General features: G+C 41.3%; 3 protein-coding genes across 4 annotated transcripts; all 3 read left to right on the forward strand.

Annotated features, from left to right (window-relative positions):
• Positions 1–83: 83 nt before the first annotated feature.
• On the forward strand, positions 84–4,820 carry ftr86 (finTRIM family, member 86). Of its 2 annotated transcripts, none has more exons than XM_025898247.1 (12): positions 84–229; positions 334–896; positions 1,217–1,312; positions 1,414–1,647; positions 1,737–1,890; positions 1,968–2,123; positions 2,232–2,282; positions 2,376–2,417; positions 2,516–2,557; positions 2,768–2,830; positions 2,925–3,127; positions 4,247–4,820. In XM_025898247.1, the coding sequence occupies exons 2-12, from the start codon at positions 387–389 to the stop codon at positions 4,580–4,582; spliced, it is 1,887 nt and encodes a 628-aa protein (XP_025754032.1). In that variant the 5' UTR covers positions 84–229; positions 334–386; the 3' UTR covers positions 4,583–4,820. The 2 variants fall into 2 exon arrangements, with proteins under 2 accessions (XP_025754032.1, XP_025754033.1); XM_025898248.1 differs by lacking the exon at positions 84–229 and having other exon boundaries at positions 236–896; positions 1,968–2,027; positions 2,058–2,123.
• A 3,158-nt stretch (positions 4,821–7,978) lies between these two features.
• On the forward strand, positions 7,979–9,820 carry LOC100698232 (complement C1q-like protein 4). The gene is made up of 4 exons (XM_005454318.3): positions 7,979–8,233; positions 8,610–8,717; positions 8,813–8,953; positions 9,041–9,820. The coding sequence occupies exons 1-4, from the start codon at positions 8,227–8,229 to the stop codon at positions 9,463–9,465; spliced, it is 681 nt and encodes a 226-aa protein (XP_005454375.1). The 5' UTR covers positions 7,979–8,226; the 3' UTR covers positions 9,466–9,820.
• Positions 9,821–13,382: 3,562 nt separating this feature from the next.
• On the forward strand, positions 13,383–14,794 carry LOC100707902 (EMILIN-2-like). The gene is made up of 4 exons (XM_003449325.5): positions 13,383–13,513; positions 13,605–13,709; positions 13,789–13,929; positions 14,012–14,794. Exons 1-4 carry the CDS (start codon positions 13,507–13,509, stop codon positions 14,443–14,445), a joined length of 687 nt encoding a protein of 228 aa, XP_003449373.1. The 5' UTR covers positions 13,383–13,506; the 3' UTR covers positions 14,446–14,794.
• Positions 14,795–15,725: the final 931 nt, after the last annotated feature.

Consider the following 15,725-nt stretch of genomic DNA (forward strand, 5'->3'; position numbering starts at 1 on the left):
TTTTTTGTCTATGAGCAGACTGCCTGGCAAGAATGAATATGACATGATGATTAAACTTAATTAATTCGTTTGAGTAGCAAAAATCAACGGCAACATTCATTTTTCCATTAGGAGGCTCCAACAAACTATTGAAACCCATGATGTCAGATGATGTCAGATGGATAGACTCCTCACTCCACCTGTTTAACCAGCCCCACCCTGAGCCATTTCTTCAAGTTTTAAGCAGCAGGTGATTCATATGAACTGGCATTTTAGCCTCGTCATTTGTTGGGCGTCATTGCTTTAATTTCTCTCACCTGCTTGCTTTAGTATCAGTTCTCTAACTTCACACAGGGAACTTTGTGACCCATACAAAGAAAGTTCAAGCTCATCTCCTCCCAACAAGCATGGCCTCAGGTTGGACTGAAGAGGAAAGCTTTGCCTGTCCAGTATGTCTGGAAACCCTGAAGGATCCAGCCACTCTACCCTGCGGACACTCATACTGCTTGGCTTGTATTCAGAGCCACTGGGACAAGGGGGGCAGCAAAGGTGAGTACACCTGCCCCCAGTGTAGGCAGGTGTTCAACCCTCGGCCCTCGCTGGCCAGGAGCACCCTGCTAGCAGAGGCTATGGAGAAGCTGAGGACCAACAGCCTGAAGCAGCACTCCTTCACAGCTCCTTCCCCCGGCCCACCATCCATGCCGATCTATTTGGAGGTCCTGCCAGATACAGTGCAACGAAAGGGCAGCGTGTACCCACAGCTTCCCTCTGTGGAGCCCAAACCCTGCCACCAACACGGCCGACCCCTGGACCTGTTTTGCCATGACGACAGGGAGAGTGTGTGTGAGGTGTGTTGCCAGCATGGACACAGGGGACACCGTGTCGTCAAACCGAAAGAGGAGAGAAAAGAAAGACAGGTGTGTAATTGGAAGTGATTATTTCAGGGTGATATTTTCACTCTTTTTTTGTTTATTTGTTTTTTGGGTCTTTAAAAAACTTTTAAAATTAAAGTAAATTGCTGGTAAAAGAAATAGATTACAAATGCAGTGTTTCCAAGTGTAACTAAAACATTTCTTAGGCTAATCTTGAAGTACTTGAAAAACAAGTCTTAAGTGTGCCTTACTGATGTTCTGGTGATTCCCAGCAAAACAATGTAACAATATCACAAATAGCCGGTACAGTCTCAAGTACACTCATTATTGCCTCACGATGTATGTGTGCATGTGTTTGTGTATAGAAAGAGCTTGTTCAGATGCAGGCAGAGGTACAGAGGAGGCTCCAGGAGACTGACAGGAAGATTAAGGAGCTCCCACATTTTGCACGTCAACACAAGGCATGTAGAAAACCTTATTAATTCATGCCGCCCTTGTTTACTTTGACACCACTATTTCATATTTTAAAATATGTCCTCCTCTTGCTTCTCTACACTGCCAGGCCTTGGTCCAGGCTCTAGAGAAGGAGAGCACAGATTTATTCATGGAGCTAGCCAAGAACGTGAATCTAACAGGCACCCAGGTCAGCGAGCTCCTCTCTACCCACGAGGCCTCTTTAGGCAGCCAGACTGAGGGGCAGCTCAACAGACTGGAGCAGCAGGTTGCACAGCTCAACTGGAAGAGTGAAGAGCTGAGCAGACTGGCTGACATGCAGGACGATGTCTGTTTCTTGAAGGTAATGAGTGGGAAGCGGAGTGCACATATTTCAGTGCTAAACTAGATCTGTAGTCTCTTACTGTGGAATTTGTGGTATTTGTTCTCAAGAACTTCCTCCTCATGGAGCCGCTGGTTCAGACTGATGCAACAGTGATTGGGCAGGAGGAAACCATGGTGGCGTCAGTCCGCTCCGTCATGAAAGAACTGCAGGAGTCAGTTCAGGATCTGTGCAAAGGCAGCCTGGAAAAAATCATCACAATAGGTCAGCTCTTCTCTTCTAGTCTCTTCTCTTCTTTTCTCTTCTCTTAATAACAAAAGGTCCAAACTTTCCTTTTGCAGTGAATAACCCCTTGGCTTTGACTACCAACGGACCGGAAGCAGCAGGCCCACTACCAGCGGGCCCAGTACCAGCGGGCCCACTACCAACAGGCCCAGTACCAGCAGGCCCGTTACCTGAAGGCCCGCTGCCAGCTCAGGTTCCTGCCCAAAGTACAGGTACAGTAAATACCAGTCCAATAAAAGCACAAATGAACTTTGTTTTGACTATTAGCTTTTGATTTGGGAAAGGACACCTTTTTACATGTAAACCTTTTTCTTCTGTAGTGTATGAAATGAAAACAGACTCTCCACCCTTGCCACCTTTGCGACCTCAAGGTAAAATAAACACACATAGAATATACTTTAATGTGGGATTTGAAAAACCACTGAGTTCATATTTTACTCTTGTTTTTATTTTTTTTCCCTCAGGGCCTCTGCCTTCAAGGTCTGGTGGTTCTGCTTACATTCAAGGTAATGCTTGAAAAAGGTTTCTCTAATGTTGGCTGTCATAGAGTTTAGATATGCTTCAGTTTAACTGTTCTGTTTGTTGCTTCTCTCTGTGAATGAAGCTTCAGCCCCACCTCCACCCTTGCCTGCTCCTCATCGTCAAGGTAAAAGCATAAACATTATCATTGAAGATATCCACGTCAGGCAATTACCCTGTCTTGTAGGAGATAAAAGCTGGCTGTGGACAGCTTTGCCCAGCTGACCTTTCACAGATACCTCTTGGAGTAGCAGACCAACCTCAGAGAAGGCTGACCTTGGGGTTAAATGTTACTTTTCCTTTTTACAATGGTGTATTTTTTTTTCTGTCTTAACAGCTTCTGTATCATCAGTGGGATTTATGAATCCAGAACCAAAAACTCGAGATGAACTCATAAAATGTAAGTTTTTTGTACTCCAGAATACAGACCCCCATTATCGAAGCCTTCGTTTGTTCCAGAGTCTTAGCTAAAACGACAAATCCTCTTTCTTTAGTTCGTTTCGAACCAACCATGGACCCCAACACAGTGTATCGCCGCGTGCTGCTGTCAGATGGCAATCGTAAGGCAACAATGCGGGCTGAGAACCTGAACCCACCAGACCATCCTGATCGATTCCAGTTCTGGAGACAGGTTCTCTGCAAAGAGCCGCTGGGAGGGAGCCCTTATTACTGGGAGGTGGAGTGGACTGGCCAGAAGGTGCTTAGATATAATAAAAAAATATATATGTATATATGTGGTTTCAACTGTAACCGGGTGAGTCGTAGAATTAGTTAACATGCTTTGTTTGCCCAGTCAATGCTAAGTGATGGTTATGAAAGAACTCTGATGCCATAAAAGTCTTCAGACCTAAAAGCAAAATAGAAGTCTCAGAATAATAAGTCTGACCTAAAGAAGGCTTAAATCAATATTCTCTGTCTTACCATTGTTTTTAGGATAGGTTTTGGCTATAAAACATTTTTAGTTTTATATATTTTAATTAATATAAATGTTTTTGAGGATTTAATTCATGCAGCCAGCATTTGTCTACACAGGTAGTCTGGTAAGAGAGGGAATTGCCCTTTGTGTTCAGTTTTAATTGACTAATGAAATCCCTATATACAGAAATTTCAAAGGAAACCAATCATTTCAATTACTTTCTGCCTGGAAAGTAATTCATGTTCTCACACAGTGCACAGAGTTGCATCGTAGTTTATGCAAAGTCATACTGTTTTAGAGTACCAGAGAGGCCCTAAGGACAGCAGTGCCATAAATGCAAAAACTACTGACATTTCTATTAGCCACGGCTGCGCTCGTTAAGAGACGGAATCTGTTCAACATACATATTTGTCTATCCATTGTTGGTGTGCTGATTTTATTTTATACAGCACATAGGTTATTTTAAAAAAGATCCGCATGACCTCCAGTTCTGAAAACCTGTTTAATGCACTTGTGCATTAAACAGGTTTTCTTTTAATAACCAACAGGGGGCGACTCTTCTTATTGCAAAAGAAAAAATAACGTATGAAAACTTGATCCTACTTTATAATTTATTTATGACCTTAATACATACATTCCTAGTCATCTTATGGTCTCAATTTCTAGTTTAAAGTTTTGTTTCTTTTTTTTAATATAGCAAAATTTTAACTTCTGATCTCATCTAGGTTTCAGGGTTTGGTCACCTTGTGAGTGATTAGTTGCTACCATATGAGTGTGGAATGAAGTCATAAACTTTAAATTTGTCAGTGCTTTTATTACATTTTTTTTGAAAGTGATTAGCAAATGACTCTTACATTTGTGCCCCTCACTGAATTTCGTTTCCTCAATCCCATCATGCAGGTCACCATCGCAGTTTCCTACAAAGAGATAGAACGCAAGAGTAATGATGACAAGAGCCGTTTGGGCCACAATGAGCTGTCTTGGAGTCTGTACTGGTCTGGGAGTGGATTTTACTTTTGGCACAATAACCAGGAAAAACTGCTGGGTGCACCAAAGGCCAGACGGATCGGCATCTACCTGGACCAGCATGCAGGGATTCTGGCCTTTTACAGCATCACCAAAAACCAGGCTAACCTCATCCACAGACACCAGCAGCAGTTCAGTGGCCCTCTGTTCCCAGGATTCAGATTCTGGGCAGGAGTAGGTGCTACAGTGACTATTTGCCAATTAGACTGATGTGCACAAGAGTAATTATCTGATGTTTTTGATTAAACATGCTTATCTGGCTGCAAGAATGTAACAGCTTAAGGTTTTAAAAAGGATGTTAAGGATGTCTTCTTGCTCTGGAGAGAACTAGTTCAGTAAGTTCTTGTTTACATAATGATTTCACACCAACCATGATTCATATAATATAAATTAATTTAAATATGTCTAAGTAAGTAAATAAAAGATTAATAAACTTGCAACACATGCCTCTGTGATCTGTTTTAGCATTTTTAATGAGTATTCAGATTATGTGTGTTGTGTCAGCTTGGTCTGTTGACTGACTGTATCTTATAGCGCATTGGGTTTATTTCTTCCTTCTTATGTGACCAAACACATAACAAATATAATGCTGATCTTCTCTATATCTCACTGACTTTTATACCTAGAGTTTCCCCTCCATTCTGCATTTATAATATATTTATTTAGATCTTTCTCCACACACAGATATGATGAGTGGAAAAGTCCAGATTTGTGTTTGGTCAGTTGAGGTTTAACCCTGGTTCTTCCTTACTGACTTGTTACTCTTCCGAAAGAAACTCTTGTGTCAGTCTTTTCTCTCTCAGTGCAGATATTCAAAAATTATCTTGCTTTGCACTAGTTGGTAATCAAACACTATTCACAGGAGAACAAGGAAGATCTAATTTTACATGTTTTGGCAACAGCTTGTTGCAGCCCTGCCCTGATTGAAAAAGTTGCACACACTAAATAGATACAACAAATCCCACCCTTCTAAGATAACAACATATGCTTTAAAATTGCAATGTTCCCATATATAAAAATATACTACAGTATTATTGGTTAAACCTGGTGACACTTGTGTTGTAATGGTTAATATGATCACAAAAGTATATTCTGTGCAAAATGACTAAGAATTGCACGCACTTGTGAACACAAAGTAAAAACACTCACCTTTTTTGTCTCAGAGGAGAGGTGATACCTGACCTACAATGACAACAAAGACCTGGGAGGTGCACATGTTGGCGTGCTGTTAGAATGATCATCTGAGGTGAGACTAGATATGGTTAGAAAAAAGATGCAACTTTAGGAAACGCACCTTCTGTGTCGAGGTAAATGTTTTCACAACAGACAATTTTTTTCATTTTGATCTGAATTTAGACACAGAAAATGATCCAAATAATACTGCCTAAGGGAAGCATGTATAATGTAAACAGAACTGGTCCTAGTGCAGAACCCTGTGGAACTCCATTATTAACCTTACTGTGAGCAGAAGGTTCCGTATGAACAAAGTGGATGGATGGATTGATGGTTGATTGATTGACTGACTGATAATTGATTGACAGGATGAAGGTGACTGATCTGCAGGCTAACTGCTAGGTGGCGGTAGAATCCCGAGAACACTTTCTCTGGTTTTCTGTTGTATGCTATTGTCTTAGTTAAGGAAAAATAACCTGCTCTGGGATTTGTGGAAACTGTAACCTCACTGATAAACTTTAAATCTCATCCACATTTATCTGAAGTAACAGTAGTGTAAATTGTTTGTTTAAACCTGTACAATCAACAGCAGAAAGCTGTAAGTTGATTTAGTGGTTGATATTTATCAGTCATGATGGATGGATATCTTGAAAAGTATTCAATAAAACAAAGCAGAGGTCTTTCATTTTATGTGCTTTCTTCTCTCTTGTTTCAGGCTAAAATTGCAAATATTCTCAAATATTTTGCTTTTTAAACTAATGCTGCCTCCAGCAACATCATTTGAGCCACTGAGTTGTACTCTGAGAGTGGAGCGTGCAAATGGCCGCTAACTTCTTTAGAGTTTCTTTTCTTTTTTGAACTTTTGGTTTGGTTTATTTAGCTGAGACTCACATAGCTGGAAACTGCTGCAAGTTGAACCAAGGTCAAGCTGCACGAAGGACATTTTTTTGATTTGCATTACTTTTTCTTTGGATTAAATCCCACACAAGCTAGGTTAGTCTGGATTCAAGCCAGCACTCTCTTCCTGTGGAGTACTAGTTTTTGTGCATAAGCAAGTACAGTAGTTTTATTATTCTTAGATTCATCACAGGTCAAAGAAAGCCCAAGGAAGTCTGCAGGTGACACATGAAAAAGCAGTAGAGCAGACAAGTAAAACTAATCTGCCAAAAGTAAGGGGAAAGTGAACCGTAAGTCACTGTAATGTGCTAATGCACATGATCATTATAAAGAAGAGCACTGAATTTTAAATACAGTGATTCAGATCTGGAGGTAGACTGTAATTTAATGGGTTGTTTATAGTTTAAATGAGTGTTTTCATACAACATTCAGCTGTTGTAAATACTAATGAGTAATTATCCAAAGCTTTCATTTCAGCATTGAAAGCAATACCCCTGTTTGCTCAGTATAAATCTATTAGAGATTAACAGAAAAGGCTTTACACATGAGACATACTGTGTTTCCACTGTATTCCCACTTGTGTGCCTCTATACAGATTTCTACTGGGCATTAAGCAGGTACGCAGTGACCACTGGCCACCCAATCAGCTCGTACAGGTTCTGTGTTGAGTCACACATGTCTTCATTTTTCTGCCAACAAAATCTCCACATGGAGCCCTCCTTGATAAATAGGCTATTTTTCAGCAAAGAAAGCAAAAGATTGTTTTTATTTTGTCTATCACTTGCATAGACCTCTTCAAACATAATTAAACATATTTCCCTCTTTTTCAGTCTTTCTACTAAGCTAATTTACCATACAGCCACACAGTCATGACAATGGTATCAATCATACTGTGATTCTAATGCGACCTAGTACACAGTCCACAAAAATATAATTATTCCTATAATTCAACAGCTTATAGTGGTGCAGCACTCTAATATTGATCTGCCCAAAAAAATTGGTCTGGACTTAAATAGTTCATCAGCATAAGGTCCATTTTTGGTTTATGTGAATGAATGAATGTCTTTTAGTTGTACTTTACCTATAAGGTTAATTAGAAAGTGATAGCATACTAACATGGTAAGATGGTGTACATGATTAATAAAATGTTTGATCATAAATATGTTAGCATTGGCATTAGGATTTACCTCAAAGCATGGCTGTTTTCTACCTGGCTCTAACAACATGCAGGTGAGCTTCCTTGTAGGACTACTGGCAGTCAGAGGGTCGTGCTGTTCTCAGCAGTAGCTAAATAAAATAAATCTTGCTTACAATCAGCACAGTTTTTTCTTCCAAAAAGGCAGGTTTGTTGTTTGTTTTTAACTCAATCATGAACATGGAGAGTGCAAAAACAATGTTTAGTAATCTGACTAGAAAAAAAACTATTTCAGCTGAGCATCTCTATGATGAACACAAGCAGAAATGAAAAATTGCTTATAGCAAAGATATGTGTGTAACATCAAACAAGGCGCCCTGGAGCAGCACACATAAGCTGTCTGTCAACGTGTGAATTTGAGAAAATGAGAGCCTCTAGTAATGAAAAAAGAGATTCATCTTGAGCTATAAAGTCACAGAGGGAAAGGGGATGAACAGCAAAGAAAAAGGAGAGAGGAGGAGTCGTGTGTAAAGAGGTTACAAGGGAGGGGCTTTTAGTAAACTATATATCCATTACTTTTGTGTCATGATCAGTCAGTACAACTTCCACCCTTCAGAAGCATCATCATTCCCCATATATCGGCATCAACATGAGAGGTGAGATTAGATAGACGTCATATCTACATTGGCATAACCTTTAGGAGGAAGATTTTTTAATTGCAAAGAACATTAATGGATTTAGCTCAGGTTCAAAATATTCAGATTCTAGCAGGCAAGAAATTCAAAAAAATGTGACAAAAGTATAAAATGACTAAAGACTGCATTTTAGAATTTTAAATTTAGGAAACTAAACCATGTGAAAATGAAAAGGTATACTGGAAGAATTTTTAAATTTTGGGATGTTGAGTGTCTTCAATTAAGCTTGTCAATGCCACAAATTAAAAAAGAAAAAGGTTAGAAAATAGTAGTGGTTTAGAGTCAGTTCACTATTTCAGAATAGCAAAGACGTCTGATGCCCTTTTTTTTCCTCCAGCAATTGTATTGCTGTGTCTGCTGCATGCAGCTTTTGGTCAGGGCAACATTTTTTCCTGGATCGGACCTTCGGAGAGTCTACCGCAACAAGCCCCCGTTCAAAGCCAAGGTGAGAGGCTGTTAAATAAAAAGGTCTGCATTTATGTCATAATATAGCTCTGCATGTTTTTACCTAACAACCTACTCATCTGTGTGTGTATGCAGTGTGTGTTACTGACCAGGCGTCGTGTGGCTGCTGTCTAATGCAGAAACAAATAGGCAGGTTGGAGAAGTTCTTTAACATGAGCGTTAATGCACTGAAGGATGAGCTCATGAGCTCCAAAATGATCCTCAACAATATGAGAGGTGAGTGACATCAAGTGGCCCATAAACTAGAAGTCGAAGCTGATAGATTTCTCTTTTTGCTAAGCTATTTCTTCTCTGCATTTCCAGGAAGCCGCAGCGCCTTCTCCGTTGCTCTAAACAACAACTCAGCCATGGCCTTCTATGGCCCCTTCTCCAGTGACAGCATAATCAAGTACAAACATGTCTTTATCAACTTGGGAGACGGCTACAATGTGGAGACTGGCGTCTTCACCGTGCCCCGCTCCGGTGTCTACAGCCTCTCCGTCACGATTTACAGCTCTGCTCGCGTAACCCTGAGCAACTGCGTCACTCTGCAGGTTAACAGCGAAAATGTGGCTGAAGCCATTGAAAGAAATGGTCAGGACCTTGAAGACAGCACCAGTGTTGTCGTGGCTGTGCAGCTGAACGCCAGGGACCAGCTGTCTGTCAAGCTGCTCCAAGGATGCTCCTTAAGCGATGACATCAACCACTACAACACTTTCACTGGTTTTCTGCTTTATGCTTCTGATTAAGTTGGCAAAGTGTAGCCACTGTGTGCTTTGTACCAACTTTTGCTTTATACTGACAAAATGTAAGCCTGCTAGATGTAATTTTTCTATGGTGACATCAGTGACTTGTAGCCCCAAGATTTCACACGCATCATTTTGTTCTTTCTGAGATTGTGTGTCATTATGCTGAAGAAAAGTTTCTTAAACACTCTTGTCTGGATTTACCCTTGAATTAATACGGCTGTATCTTTTTTTGCTATTAGACTGTTGAAGTGTCTTGGCTATAACAGTTTTGATTTTTATTTAGTTATAAATGTCATATGACTTGTCTGTGAAATCTGTCAAGCCTACAGAAATAATGAAATAAATCAGATCTTTAAACACACAGTTGCCTTTGTTATAATTTTTTGATCCATTCTTTAACAAATAAAGCAAAGTTCTAACAGTGATAATACCACAGTGTGCTGTTCACAATTTGAGTGGAAAATAGAGGATATATAATCATTATCTTCTTTGTGAAATAAAAAGATAAACTGAAATGAATGCTATTCCACACCAATGAAATTTCCAATAAGTCCTGTGATGGCCTAGCAACCAGCGCAGGGTGTAATCCACCTCTTGCCCATATCAAATGATACTTATGTACTGGCTTACTACTCCTCAAGTTGAGCAGTCAGAGCGTTTTCTACTACGTATCATTCACCATATATATGTATGTATGTATATATGTATATATATATATATATATATATATATATATATATATATATATATATATATATATATCTCAGTGAGATCATTAACAAGACTGGCTATGGATACCGACTACGGAACGGAGCGGTTGTCAGCCACCTCCTGTACATGGATGACATCAAGCTGTATGCCAAGAGTGAACGAGACATCGATTCACTGATACACACTACCAGGCTATACAGCAATGACATTGGAATGTCATTCGGGCTGGAGAAGTGTAGTCGGATGGTAACAAAGAGAGGGAAGGTAGTCAGAACTGAAGGGATTGAACTACCAGAAGGCAACATTGCAGACATAGAGGACAGTTACAAGTACCTGGGGATCCCACAGGCGAATGGGAACCATGAAGAGGCCGCTAGGAAAGCTGCAACCACCAAGTACCTGCAGAGGGTCAGGCAAGTCCTGAGGAGTCAGCTGAATGGTAAGAACAAGATCCGGGCCATCAACACCTACGCCCTTCCCGTGATCAGGTACCCTGCTGGGGTAATAGGCTGGCCAAAGGAGGAGATAGAAGCCACTGACATCAAGACAAGAAAGCTCCTTACCATGCATGGAGGGTTTCACCCCAAGTCTAGCACCCTGAGGTTGTACGCTAAGCGGAAGGAAGGGGGCCGAGGACTGGTGAGTGTCAGCACCACAGTCCAGGATGAGACAAGAAACATCCACGAATACATCACGAAGATGGCCCCAACTGACAGTGTGCTCAGTGAATACCTCAGGCAGCAGAAACCCAAGAAAGAGGAGGAAGGCGAGGAACCATCATGGAAGGACAGGCCCCTGCACGGTATGTACCACCGGCAGATAGAGGAGGTGGCTGATATCCAGAAATCCTACCAGTGGCTGGACAAAGCTGGACTGAAAGACAGCACAGAGGCACTAATCATGGCAGCACAAGAACAAGCTCTGAGTACAAGATCCATAGAGGCTGGGGTCTATCACACCAGGCAAGACCCCAGGTGCAGGCTGTGTAAAGATGCCCCAGAGACAATCCAGCACATAACAGCAGGGTGCAAGATGCTAGCAGGCAAGGCATACATGGAACGCCATAACCAAGTGGCCGGCATAGTGTACAGGAACATCTGTGCCGAGTATAACCTGGAAGTCCCAAGGTCAAAATGGGAGATGCCCCCAAGGGTGATGGAGAATGACCGAGCTAAGATCCTGTGGGACTTCCAGATGCAGACGGACAAAATGGTGGTGGCTAACCAACCGGACATAGTGGTGGTAGACAAACAGAAGAAGACGGCTGTAGTGATCGATGTAGCGGTTCCGAATGACAGCAATATCAGGAAGAAGGAACACGAGAAGCTGGAGAAATACCAAGGGCTCAGAGAAGAGCTCGAGAGGATGTGGAGGGTGAAGGTAACTGTGGTCCCCGTGGTAATCGGAGCACTAGGTGCGGTGACTCCCAAGCTAGGCGAGTGGCTCCAGCAGATCCCGGGAACAACATCGGAGATCTCTGTCCAGAAGAGCGCAGTCCTGGGAACAGCTAAGATACTGCGCAGGACCCTCAAGCTCCCAGGCCTCTGGTAGAGGACCCGAGCTTGAAGGATAAACCGCCCGCAGGGGCGTGCTGGGTGTTTATATATATATATATACATATATATATATATATGTATATACATATATATATATATATATATATATATATATATATATATATATATATAAACAAACTGCACTTTTATTTTCGTACTTTCTGTCTAACATTCACGCACACACTCTAATAGATGCATCAAGGGTTACGTTGGGGGTCTGTGTGTTTGCCCAAGGATGCCTTGGAGGACCAAGAACTGATCCAATTAGTAGAAAACTCACTTGAGTCAACCCTCTATCTTAAATTTGATAGGATGGATGGTGGCGTGGTGGTTAGCACTGCTGCTAACTCACACCAAGAAGGTCTTGAGTTCAATTGCACCACTTTCTGTTTGGAGTTTTCATGTTCTCCCCATGTTTGCGTGGGTTCTCCCCCAGATCCTCTGGCTTCCTCCCACAGTCCAAAGCCATGCACATAATGGGGATAGGTTAATTGGAAAGTCTAAATTGCCCATAGGTGTGAATGTGAGTGCTAATGGTTGTCTTTGTCTATGTGTTAGCCCTGTGACAGACTGGCGACCTGTCCAGGGTGTACCCTTCCTCTCGCCCTATGACAGCTACTATGGGCGCCCCCCGCGACCCTGAAAAGGATAAGCGGAAGCGGATGGATGACTAAAGGAAGATTTAATCATGTCCTAAATTGCAACAAAGAGTGCAGTATTACAATATATTATTGGTGTATGTAATTCTGAATACATTCTGTAGCTAATTAAGATGCTGTTTATACAATGTAACAAATCATGTGAAACTACGAGTACTGGCAGCTTCATTTGTCACCAGGAAACTTTCATTTCACTCTAATCTACACAGATTATTTCCTAATGTAAAAATGATCACAGCACTACACTGTATAAAATACAAGCTGGCAGTATAACACTGCAGTTTAGAACATTACTTCAGTCTTCCTACTCTATACATATATTCTCATGTTCAGTGAGAGACTGAGATTACCAAAAAGCACCACTGAACGACACAGGAAATCATTCCTGCCTGTGGTCATCTCCCTGTACAACTCTGCCACCTAACACACTGTAAACTGCAATAGCTACACCCTTTTTGCACACGCTCTTCTTTCTTATTCAGATATTTATTAGTAAGGGACTTTTATGTATGTATATATTGTGTTATTTCTTACTTGTTGTATTGTCTGTTTTTGTTACTGTTTTTACGGGAGCACTGTAACCAACATAATTTCCCCTAGCGATCAATAAAGTATTCTGATTCTGATGTATGTCGTGTGTATAATGCCCTTCTAACACGTTTCTGTTGGACCGAAAAATATGTCAACGTATCTATCACACTGAAAGCACAAGCATGTAAAATGACAGTGCTTTTTTTAAGGCAGGTTAGAACTGTGCATAGAAAAGTACACTAGACTATCAACCAGCACTTTACACCTTGTCTGCTAATGAGGACACACTGACACCCCTTTCCAGATGATAGATGACACCTCACCGGCATCCACAACAAAGCCTTAGAGTCAGGGTGTGTTCCTGCTTCTGTTTGATTTTTAAAGCTGAGATCAAGTGGTGATGATACAACTTTACCAGTTGCACAGGTAAAAAGGACAGGAAAAAAACCCAAGAAGGGGCGTTGTCAAAGTTGGAAGGCGATAAGGGAGGAGCGCTGAGAAAAATATATATCCATGACTCTTGTTGAGCTCATCAGTCTCTCTTACCTTTCATCCAACTGAAGCTGCCATCATTTAGTGTCGGCATGAGAGGTAAGCCTATGTTTACACACAAAACAGGCATCTAGTAAGTAGCTCTTTCTCTTTCTTAATTGGTTTACTTATTTCATATTTTTCTCCACAGCTCTTGTACTGCTGTGTCTGCTGAATGGAGCGTTTGCTCAAAACGGATATTCCTGGAATGGACCTGTCCGGATTGCTCCAGATCCCGACCCCAACGCAGGCAGTGGTGAGAAACTGTGACTGCACAAAAAGCGTGTGCGCATATATTCTCTGCTGCAACTGTGTTAATGTGTCTTTGTGTCCAGCATGCAGCACGGATAAATTCTCCTGTGGTTGCTGCCTGATGGTGCAAGAGGTGAACAGGCTGAAGACCTACTTTAACAAGAGCTTGACTGAGCTGGAGAAGGACTTCCAAAAGACAAAAGAAAGTCTCAGGGTGGTTGAAGGTAAGTGATCGATTATAAAGGACATAACAGCAAAACCCGATTTTTGCATTGCTGACACACCATCTCCCTTTTGCATTTCCAGCCAGCCGCGTTGCCTTCTCTGTCTCTCTATTCAGCGATGAAAATTTTAAGTGTTACGGCCCCTTCAGCGAAATGAACAAGGTCGTCATCTACAAAAATGCCTTCCTTAACTTGGGCGGAGCCTACAACATGAACACTGGCATCTTCACCGTTCCCTACTCAGGCGTCTACAGCCTCGCAGTCACCATCTTCAGTGACGCGGGGTCTCCCGGCAACATGCTGGCTGCCTGTGCCAATCTGCAGGTTAACAATAAAGTGATGGCAAGAGCCAAAGAGTTTAATAACAATGACCAAGAAGATAGCGCCACTATAGTTGTGGCCATGCACCTGAAAGTTGGAGACATGGTGACTGTTACCTTAAGCAGTGGCTGCTATCTCTGTGATGAAAGCTACTACAACACCTTCAGTGGCTTTCTGCTTTATGGTACTGAATAAGTTGGAGGATGGTTGGTTTTTATTGCAAGTTTTGCTCCACTCTTTAGGTTAGCATCTGCTAGATGAAATTTTCTGTATCAGTCTACTGTTTTGTTTTTTTTTGAGAAAGTCCCGGTTTTAAATTCATCGTACTTTGATTCAGCTTGTACAATCCGAAAGCTTAAACCAAGAAACTATAAGGGTATCTTTGTTCTGAAAAAAACATATTTTCTTGTTGCAGTAATGGCGTGTAATGTGTATATACAATCAGCACCCATGCACCTTGTAAAATTACATGAACTGTAATCAAATTTTGTTTTAACTGAAGAATTGTGTGATTGTTTGGAAAATTAAACTATTGAAATACTGACTGTATTATGCTGTTTACTTTTTAGTTATTGATATTTTCCACAGCCCAACTTTATATTGAACTATATTAAGTAACACACATATATCATTTAAATTAAAAAAACAACTTTATTTACAATCTTGGTCACAGTGAGCATGAATATGAAGCCTTATTAAACCATATTACCACTCTGGTGACAGACATAAATGACACATACAGTATCAGTGAGATGAATGTCTTAACGTTTAGTAAATGGTGGATTTCAGTTCATTTTAATATACTTTATTTTATTTACCTGATAACATCAGTCAGATGCATCCGACTAACCTTTCATCAGGTACTAGATTAAACCTGATCGTATACCTGTCACCTGTTCAGGGGTTCAGAGATTTTGTACAGTGTCATATTTGCCTAGAACGATGTTCAGGTCAAGGACTTTCACCATGTTTTACATACTAAATTGTACAAGTACATGCTGACCTGAACCACAACCACAGGGACCTGGGCACCTTACAGTCACTGAGTCGGCCATGGTCTGTATACCAGTGGTCTAGAGTCATCTGGTGATTCTTAAAGGGGGACTTCAGTGCTCACATCCGTAACAACAGTGAGACCCGGAGGCGGGTCTGGAAGAAAATGACCAACCTGATGTTAACCTGATTAGTGTTCTGCCATAAGACTTCTTTGCAAATAGAAATTTGTCCAAAAGGGTGTCCATACCCACTGGTGGTAAGTTGGGGAAGGATGCTGGACACTATACAAATGTATAGTGAAGGTGCACTTGGAGCGTCTGGTAGAGGCCCAGTCTGTGAGATCTTTAACACCCACCTGAGGTAGAACTTCAAAAGCAGGGAGGCTGGGGATGTTGAGTCTAAATGAAATAGGTTGCACCGGAGCGGTTTGTAGCGTAGAGTGTAAAGCGGCAGGAATGAGAATTAGCACTTCCCAGTTT

This window comes from Oreochromis niloticus, linkage group LG14 (genome assembly GCF_001858045.2).
Source record: "Oreochromis niloticus isolate F11D_XX linkage group LG14, O_niloticus_UMD_NMBU, whole genome shotgun sequence".
Taxonomy (NCBI): domain Eukaryota; kingdom Metazoa; phylum Chordata; class Actinopteri; order Cichliformes; family Cichlidae; genus Oreochromis; species Oreochromis niloticus.

Excerpts from the sequence above, each read along its gene's own strand:
- ftr86 (XM_025898247.1), top strand. The coding sequence starts at position 387 with ATGGCCTCAGGTTGGACTGAAGAGGAAAGCTTTGCCTGTCCAGTATGT. Across the intron at positions 2,124-2,231 it reads GGTTCCTGCCCAAAGTACAG|TGTATGAAATGAAAACAGAC; the intron begins GTACAGTAAATA and ends TTTCTTCTGTAG. Across the intron at positions 3,128-4,246 it reads TGGAGTGGACTGGCCAGAAG|GTCACCATCGCAGTTTCCTA; the intron begins GTGCTTAGATAT and ends CCCATCATGCAG.
- LOC100707902 (XM_003449325.5), top strand. Across the intron at positions 13,710-13,788 it reads CGACCCCAACGCAGGCAGTG|CATGCAGCACGGATAAATTC; the intron begins GTGAGAAACTGT and ends CTTTGTGTCCAG. Across the intron at positions 13,930-14,011 it reads AAGTCTCAGGGTGGTTGAAG|CCAGCCGCGTTGCCTTCTCT; the intron begins GTAAGTGATCGA and ends TTGCATTTCCAG.
- LOC100698232 (XM_005454318.3), top strand. Across the intron at positions 8,718-8,812 it reads AGCCCCCGTTCAAAGCCAAG|TGTGTGTTACTGACCAGGCG; the intron begins GTGAGAGGCTGT and ends GTGTGTATGCAG. Across the intron at positions 8,954-9,040 it reads GATCCTCAACAATATGAGAG|GAAGCCGCAGCGCCTTCTCC; the intron begins GTGAGTGACATC and ends CTGCATTTCCAG.